Genomic DNA, 9548 nt, shown 5'->3' on the forward strand with positions numbered 1-9548 from the left:
ACAAAGGGTTAAGAGCAATGGAAGGTGAGGTCAGGCCAGGTGCCACTCCTGAAGCCATTTAACCCTGGTTCTGCACCCTGGCCTTCCCACAGGAGCACCCCAAGCCCCCAAGGATGAAATGGCCATTTACCCTGTTCTCCTGTAAAACACAGGACCCACTGCAAAGCCAAGCCAGACAAACAGTTCCCCAAGCACACCAAAGTCTGTACCAGAAATGACAACACTGCAGAAAGCTGAGCCAAGAACCCACAAACCCTGGCTCTTTTCAAGTTCTCAATGTATCATCTCTACAAACATCTTAAAAGTCTTCCCCTTCCCCTTCCCCCACAAAAACACCAAACCCCCAAACAACTGTACAAATAAGGCCTCAAGCCCCTGGAAATGTACCTCCCATGTACAAGATGGTACTAGTTTACCCGCCAAAGAAGAAGAAAAAAGTCCAATAATAGTTTTTGGATAATATTTCTAAATGAGGAAATTTTGAAATTCTCCATTGCTGAACACAGCTGTGTTGTGTCAGAACTGCAGGCATGATTACCACTGGAAACAGCTCTTTGATGACTATCACACTGGAATATCTAAAACAAGTAGAAGCATGGAAACAAAAAGTGCTTTGCCACCCAGTTTCAAACAGAATGCTGAAGACCACTGAATAATATATGAGACGGTTGGTGGGAATTTGGGTTTTTTGGTGGAAGAGCTCTCAGATAGGGCTGTGTTGCTAGAAAAAAAGACTGAGGCTTTCTTTAAATTTAAATAAAATTACCTTGCTATTTCAGATCCTGTTACAGCTGATGAGTTTTCACCCTTTTCCAAGCTTCTACATGAGAACAATTCCTAGAAATTATGTTTTACCTCAAAAGTACCTAAAAGCCCACCAAGGCTACCAGCAGCTTGCACCTTTGGTCTGGCAAGCTACAAAAGGCAGCTTCTCCTCTCAGTATTCCTGGTCCTGTTTGGCACCTGCACATGCCTGCTAGCAGCAGCTCCCTGATCTCATGGTTTGTTAGCAGCTGTTGGGAAGCTCTCATCAATGCTGATGTGACAACCAACATCACCAGCACACTGCTAAATACCCAAAGTTACTCATGAATGCTGTGGACAGTGAGAGCAATCGCCAGTACACCCTCTGGAAATGGCTAAGAGATTATCCTAATTGCACAAACAGTTTCAAACACAGCTAGTGGTGTCCTCAACACAAGCAGCCACATTGATCCCTGACTTAAGGGCTGTAAAGCTTGATTTGAGACACACAGGGCTATCTGGGAGGGGGAAAACATATTCCTTTCTGTGTGGTGGGACAGCAGACCCAGCAAGATTTGTGCAAATTATTGGAAAACTGTGAAACTCATGTTATTTTCTGCTCAAAACACACTGTAGTAGCCACCAATAAGCAAGATCTCATGGTTAGGAGACATGTAATAGCAGGCTAGAATGGTTCTTTGCATGCCAGAGCTCATATGGGGGGCAGCAGCCAGGGTGAGCTTCCAAAGGTTGTTACAGACCAGAGATGGTGACTTTTATGATGTTTAACATGCCAGATCCCATACCCCAGTTAGCCCAGGGAAGAGCATGCAGCCAGAGGGTAAATTCACTCAGCATGGCCCCACCAGTGGGGGTGAGCACTGAATTAGGGCCCCAGGACACAAGCAGGAGGTCTTAGCCAGACAAAGGTGGTAAGCATAATGCTCACAGCCTTCCTTCTCACGGTGAACCCAAGATCCAAGTTTCCCATCCCATCCATCCACACTGGAAATTCTTTTCTCCAAGTGTTGTTCGCAGAGCAATCCTGGTTTTCATTTCCATGAGAAGAGGCAGCCTGGGATTTTCACTTGCAGACTCAGAGAGGCCACAAGAGCCTCCCAAGGCCTCAGGCTACAAGAGAAATGGTACCTAATAAGCCAGAAGCTTTTCAGCACGCTAACAATTCTGAGTAGCAAACTGTTTCAAAGGTTTAAACCTACAAAAGGAACTGTCTGAGTGTGTGAAAACCTGTGACTATTTCTTCTACCAACTCAGGGCAAGCACCACATATAGCAGCTGGTTTTGCAGCAAAATACCACACAACTCCAGCTCTCTCCATCCCCCAAAGTAAACGTTCTGCCATGTACAGCATTCCCACAGGATGGAACCCAAAGGTTCCATCAGGCAGCAGCATCAGCATCCCGAGACAGAGCAGGAGAAAAACTTGGGAATTTGAGGTGAATGCAGGAAGTGATACCTTTATATAACTGCACTGAATAACTGCTGGCCACTAAAAGCCCCGATCTCTTCGGCACTCGTGTTGAAACCTGCAAAATGTAAATCAAGCCTTTGCCAGACCAACTAAAATAGCGTCTCCCCGAGGGCTCCACAAATACCACGGCAAAGCCCGGGCTCCTGACACGCCCTGAACACCGGCCCTGGAGCTGGAAATGCCCTCCCAGCGCCTCAATTACCAGCGAGTCTTTAAACTGCAGCTACACTAGGCACAGCTTCACCTGCATACCTACACCCTGCGTGCTTGCGCTTGGTTTTACCACCGTGGTTCCCTAAGGAAAGCAGCAAACCGCAGCCTCATAAAGCTTTAATGGGATAACTGGCAAACTGAGGGCATCACTGCACTGAGTAAAACACAGCAACTGCATCCCAATGCCATAAACTATCTACTTGATTTAAGTCACATTTTATAGCTCTCTCTTCTGGAAAAAAATAAAACACACTGGTTTTCTGTACTCAGAAAAACCTCTGGTCTGCTAAAAACAACGGGCAGATGAAGCCAGGGCTGAGCACAAGAACTGGCAACTCGCCTGGGTTTCCTTGTAAATGCCTTCAAATGGCAGTCATGCCTCAAACCAAGCTTTGCCGGCAAAGTGTATATATAACCAAGCTCCCTCAGAGCCAAATAAAGGACTGAGCGTGTGGGAAAGGGGGAGGGGAAGGACGTGGGTAATTCATTTCTTCAGCAACCAACAGCTTTCACAAGTTTTTCTTTATGTATACAAGACACCATCCAGCTTGGTGACATGAGTTTCCAGGCTAGTCTATAGTAAGGATTTCAGGAGCTGACATGTTTTTAACCAAGGCAACCAGAAAATTCATCTTTCTTCCTGACAGGCAGCCTACCAGAGGGCTGCTTCCAGCACCAAACACTGTCTTGTCTTCTGAGGCAATGACAGAAGAGGAAGGAATTGATCTTGTCTGCCTTCCAGATAGCCCTGAATCCATAGTTAGGCAACCAGCATCATCAGTCAGGCACATCTGGACGCCATCCCTGCTGAGATGCAGAGCACAGGCACCTGCCCCAGGAACTGGACTGCTCTGAGCTCACAGCTGATAAAAGCATGGCTGCTCTCAGTGGAGATGGAGCCACCCCACCATGGAACAGCCACCAGCATGCTGAGGAAGCTTCCTCTTTATCCGAGGAACAAAACCCTGGGATAGTCACAAATCACAACAGCTGAAACCAAGGTGTGAGACTGTCCAGAAAGTAAAAGTGGTGGGGAAAAATGAGAGGTGGCTCTAGCAGAGCTGGTTGGGAACACAAAGGTACATGTAGAAGTGGATTTTAAAAAGTGTAGAAACAACAGAAAGCACACAGAAATTAGAGCTGCAGAAGGAAAGAGTGAGAATCTGCTCTGAAAAAACACAAACCTTTGCCCCAGCAAGAGCACCTAGAACCAAAAATACTCCATGTACCTCCACGCTTGTCTCTTTTCCCCTTCTTCCAGTGTTCAAGGGAGCATCTCCAACAGCACAGCATTGCTTCTGTGTGTCAGGGGTCTACAGCAATGCTGTGCTCAAGTGTATGCACACAAAGCACTGGGGAGATGCCAGAGCTATCCCAGGCTCCCAGGACAAGCAAACAGCACAGACAGTAAAAATAACGTGACACCCTGGCTCCAAAAACAAAGCCGACAACGCACTGTAAGGCCTTGGCTTCCATCTTCTACTTCAAAGCTGGCACCACTGCCTCAAAGTGCCTTTTTTTGGGAGTATATGGAAACATAGTAGGAGAGCAGTAAGAAAAAAAAAAAAAAGACTGGCTGGGTCATGTCTAAATAAGTCATAAATACTGAGGAAATGGAAAATGGGGAAGCCAAGGGATACTTTTAAGAAATGTGGAAGAAAGGACACAGCAATGCTCTCCCCTCCTCTCACTCACTAACCTGATTATCCAGACACCACCCTATGAACAGGTTCAGCTCCCCCTTCTCCTGACTTACAGCTGCAAATTTGTGTCTCCAGGCCTTTTACCCACCCTTACTTAGGGAGTCTTAATACCCTCTCATACAAAGAGAAACAGCCTGTGTAACTCTAATGTTCCTGGTGCAGGGAGTGGTAATTACCCCAATTCTTCTCTCCCCAGGGAGCACCCTAACTTCTGGGCACAGATGTCATCTCCAAACACTGCCAGGATCCGAGCCTTTAACTCTGTAGTAGTGATCTGTGCTGTGTTTTCCTGTAGCAGGTTTTGTGCTGGCACCTAGTCCCAAAACTAAAGGTTTTTAAACTTGCTTTGAACTGCACATTGTAAGGAGATTCAAGGAAATCCACATTCACATATTGGCAACAGACCTGCAGTTCTTACTGACCTCTTGCAGGCCCCTGTGAAATGTTAATGCTGCTCTACATGGACTGAACATTGCTGGATGTTAATCAAGACATCTCAAACTGCCAAAAAACTCAGCACAGGGCAGCATGCACATAAAACCCAGAGTCAAGGCAGCTGGTCCTGACCAGGTGCAAAACAGCATTAACCATTCAGGACACCAACACTTTCAGAAATGAAGGCAATTGCAGCATCAAATAAGGATATGGGTCTGAGCACAGAGCTTAATCCTCAAAGACCAGGCAGAACTAAATGCATGAAAGGGCTTTGTGCCTCAGAATGCCTTTATGTCCTACCCAGTGCATAAATACTCGTCAAGCTCCTTGCCTCTTAGTGATGTCAATAATTAAGTGTCCCACAGACCTCAGTGCCTGCGGGCACACAGAACCCAAAAGCAGCACCCAGCAGCTCACTCAAACAAAGGTGGTTTTAAGACCTCACAAAAGTAGGGAAGAGCAATGCTGCAGAGAAGTTTGGGGCATTTCAGGCTAAAAAGGAGCTGTTAGTACTCAGCAGCTCTTCAACCTGCCACGAACTCAGCAATGCAGAGAATCACACAGCACATGTGTAGAGAGATAAATGCTTTGCTGTTGTCATCTTAAAACCAACTTCACCACCACCATGGCCACAACAAGCTTCTGATTCTTAAAAGGCTTTATACTAAAAATATCCCTCTCAAAAACCTAACTAGGAAAAATCAGGCCAAAAAAACCACTCAAATACATCAAAGTCGGTCAGGCAGCTTCTGCTTTAAAGTTGTACTCTACTCAAAAAACATGGCAAAGCAAATTCCCAAAGCTCCAAGAGCCTGCAAACAAACCTGGAACACAAGTGAAAGTGCTGCAGTGCTACAGTATTTTGAAGATGCAGATGTTTTCAGCAAAATGTGTGCATTTCTTCAAAGCTCAGGACACAGCACAATGCTCCCAGTACTGTTTCTCAAAGAACACCCATATACACATGGGTACACAAAACCAAGCACAGCAGTAATACAGATGGGTGTGTGAGTCTTGCCTTGATAATGAGAATTACAATGACTGTTATTAAAAAAAGAAGTTGAGATCAAATCTTTGCTTTCAAGGACTTTTGAAAAAAAATTCCTAATGTGCAAAGAAAAGAAAACAAAGAGGGACTATTAGATATGCTTATGTGTTATATTTATGTTGAAGCTCCAAACAGAAGGAAACACTTCGGGGGCACATGGATGTGCTCATCAGGTGACCCCAGCACAGGACTCCGTGCCATCAACTCCATCTCACCAATGCAGGTGAGAGCTCTCACAAGATCCATCTCTCCGAGCCCTAACACCATTTTTCTCATGAATTAGACTGTTATTGATACTAAACTTAATGCTCAACATCTGCTCTTGATTGGAAGCTGTGAATGGCTGCAGTGGGGCTTTCTTTAATATTTATTTGATTTAATGACAGGAGGATATAAGTTGTGGTTTCACCCTTCTCTCAGCTGTCTTGTCTTCCAGTTCTTAAATGATTACCCTTCCTCCATGTCATGACAGCTTGAATAACTGAATGAACAGAAGAGAAAAGCTTGTCCACAAACCAAAGCGAAGGCTAAAACACTTTATCCCAAAGAAACCTCTGGAAGTGACAACCAATCAGGAAATTCACGTTCCTTTTTTGACTGGCTGTTACAGTTCAGCAGCAATGCTGGCTGCAGACACGCCTAACCCACCCAGCAATTACAGGACAATGCCGCCCCAGGGGGAAAGAGGATACACGGCAGATGTGCCCCGGCACATGTGATTCCCCACAGTGCCTGCCACTTTCCAAACCAACATCTCCCACCTGCATCCAAAGCTTGTTGCCTGGAAAACTCCATAATCCAGTCCTGAGCTCAGCTGTATTGGGTTACCAGCTGGACTCGATCTTAAAGGTCTTTGCACAGAATCATAGAATGGCTTGAGTTGGAAAGGACTTTAGGCTCATCTCATTCCACTCCCTGCCATGGGCAGGAACACCTTGCACTAGACCATGTTGCTCCAAGGCCCGTCCAACCTGGCCTAGGATACTTCCAGGGATGGGGCATCCACAGCACCTCACCTCCCTCACAGGGAACAATTTCTTTCTACTCTTTTTCCAACCTAAATGGCTCAATGATCCCTGGTGCACGGGGTGGGACACAATCACTGCAACCTGCTCCACCAGCTGCCTCTGGCAGGGAGGCCTCTCCTCTCACAAACCAACAGCACCTCCAATGCAGACTGCAGTGGAGCAACCCCTGCAATATTCACTCGAGAATGATGAAAATCAAGTTTACCAAGCACTGTTGAGCAGATGTGAGTAATCTATCAGCTGAGGGATGAAGAACCAGCACAGGGCCAGACTCCTGGCTGAGGATCCCACCACAGCCATGGGGTGCAGGCAGCATTGATTTAGACCTGGTGAGCATGGCTGAGGACCTCCAGAGCAGGGACTCAATGACAGCCCCTGAACACTGGACCACCCAGGGCCTGGTTATTGGCACTCACCCAGGCATGGCCCCAGCAATGCCCATTGTACAGGTGACCTTTCAGCACAGAATGACAGAATGGGGCAGGTTAGAAGGGACCAGAGTGGGTCACTGGGTCCTGCCTTTCTGCTCAAGGTGGGACATTCCAGAGCACAGGATTGTGTCCTGACAGGTCTGGAATATCCTCAGTGAGAGACTCCACAGCCTCTCTGGTCTCTGTGCCAGTGCTTGGTCACTGCACAGGAAAGAACCTCTCCATCATGGAACTTCTTGGGCATCCATTCCTGCCCATGGTCTCTTGTCCCATTGCTGGGACCCAGGGAGCTGTGTCCAGCCTCTGAGCCCTCCCTGCAGACAGGGACAGACAGGGCTTCTCTCAGCCATCTCCTCTCTAAGCTGAACACTCCCATCTCGTGAGGGAGATGCTCGAATCTCTCCATCATCTCCACAACCTCTGTTAGACCTGCTCCAGGTCCTAAGGAGCCCAGACCTGGACACAGCCTTCCCGATGTGCCTCCCTAGGCCTGAGGACAGGGGCAGGATTAGCCCTGGAAGAGCTGACTGTGCTGGTCCTAACACACCCGGGGACACCACCGCGCACAGGGCACGCTCGTGGACACCTCCTTGTCCTCCAGGAGTCCCGGCTCTCCTTCGCAGCGCTGCCCTCCAGCAGCTCAGCCCAGCCTGCGCCGGAGCCCAGGCTAACTCTGCCCCGGTGCCTCGCCCCGTGCCCGCTGCCGCCCTTACCGAGGTGCAGGGTGAGGTTGACGGCGGTGGGGTGCTGCACGCCGGCCAGCATGGTGCGGCTCTGCCACCAGGTCGCGTCGGCCGGGCTGTTGTAGTCGGTGAGGAAGGCGGCGCCATGGCTCAGGTGCGGCTGAGCGGCGTCGCAGAGGTGGCAGGACTGGGTGACGCCGGTGACCCCGGTCTGCACGCAGTACTCCTCGGCCGGCGTCCCGCACGTGTGCGTGGCCAGCACCGTGGCGTTGAACGCCGCGTTCACGAACTCGGGCATGCAGCGCTGCGCCCGCCCGCTCCGCTCCTCCGCGCACTCGTCCATGGCAGCGCCGCACCGCGCGGGCGCCCACAGCCACAGCAGCCACAGGTACAGCGCCCAGCGCTCGCCGCCGCCCCCCATGGCGGGGCTGCGGGGGGCACGGAGGAGGCTCGCTCGCTCGCCGGGTGCCACCGCTCCGCGCCGGCCGCGGGCTGAGACGGGCGAGGCCCGGCGGGGCGAGGCGAGGCGAGGCGAGGCGGGGCGGGCGCGGAGCAGGCCGGGAGCGGAGTCCCGCAGCGTAGCCGGGCTGGAGCTGCCCCCGCCTCGCGGAATGCGCCGGCTTAAAGCGGCGATGGCGGCGGTGGGCCCGCTCCCACAGCACGGGCAGCTCTTGCCCTCGCCCTCACTGCAGCGCCGAGTGAGTGACCGCGGCAGAGCGCCGGGCCTGCCAGCGCACCCGCACCGGCACAGCCCCAAAACTGCGCCCTTTACACAATCACCGAATCACTCAGGTTGGAAAAGACCTCCAGGATCATCGAGTGCAACCTTTCCGCGATCCCTGCCTTGCCAACCAGATCAGAGCCCTGAATGCCACGTCCAGTCGTTTCTTGGACACCTCCAGGGATGGGGACTCAGCAGCCCCTTCCACTGTCTAACACCCCTTCTATGAAGAAATTCTTCCTAATGTTCAACCTCAAACTCTCCTGCTTGGCTTAGGACTATGTCCTCTATCCTGTCACTTGTTTACTGGGATAAGACGCCAACCCCCCCGGCTGTCCCCTCCTGTCAGGAGCTGTGCAGAGCCACAAGGTCTCCCTGAGCCTCCTTTTCTACAGGCTGAGCCCCTTTCCAGCTCCCTCAGCCCCTCCTGGTGCTCCAGCCCCTTCCCCAGCTCTGTTCCCTTCCCTGGACGTGCTCCAGCCCCTCCACGGCCTTCCTGCATTGAGGGGGCTAAAAGGGACACAGCTCTCAGGGTACCTCAGCAGTGCCCGGCGTAGGGGAGGAATCACTTCCCTGCTTCTGCTGGTCTCACTGTTTCTGATTCCAGGTGTCCACCCAGGCACACACTGTCTCATGTTCAGCCAGCTGTCAAACACCACCATCAGGTCCTTTTTTCATTTAAATGCTTTTCATAGGGAAAATAAAAAGTCTCTTGAGAAATGCAAGAAAACAGGTTGTGGGTTGCCAGCTAAGCGATGCCAAACCTGGATGGTTTGTGCCATCCAAGGACATGATTCTAAGCAGATCTCAGGGGACACACCTCAGCTACTGTAATTTTTAATGAACTTTAATGAATTTCCCTACCATAACCCAGATCTCTCTGCTGCTTAGATGCATCAGCTCTGCCACACCTGACCATACACTGCATTATGGTTTTTAGCTATCCTAAGATCTCCCCACATCTTTTCAGGTTAAGGAATTGTGTAAAGATTGTGTAAAATCCAGAAATCCTGTAAAGCCAAAATGTCTCTGCCCACGGCAGGAAGTTAG

The 9548-nt window shown here is 50.1% G+C and overlaps 1 protein-coding gene across 1 annotated transcript in view; it reads right to left on the reverse strand.

The window, feature by feature from the left end:
- Nucleotides 1-8198, reverse strand: part of LAMC1 (laminin subunit gamma 1) — a 67219-nt gene extending 59021 nt beyond the window's left edge. The window contains exon 1 of the mRNA XM_063165475.1: nt 7808-8198. Within this exon, the coding sequence (XP_063021545.1) occupies nt 7808-8198 (391 nt within the window). The remainder of the gene's footprint in view (nt 1-7807) is intronic.
- Between the last annotated feature and the right edge of the window lie 1350 nt (nt 8199-9548).

This window comes from Melospiza melodia, chromosome 11 (assembly GCF_035770615.1).
Source record: "Melospiza melodia melodia isolate bMelMel2 chromosome 11, bMelMel2.pri, whole genome shotgun sequence".
NCBI lineage: Eukaryota > Metazoa > Chordata > Aves > Passeriformes > Passerellidae > Melospiza > Melospiza melodia.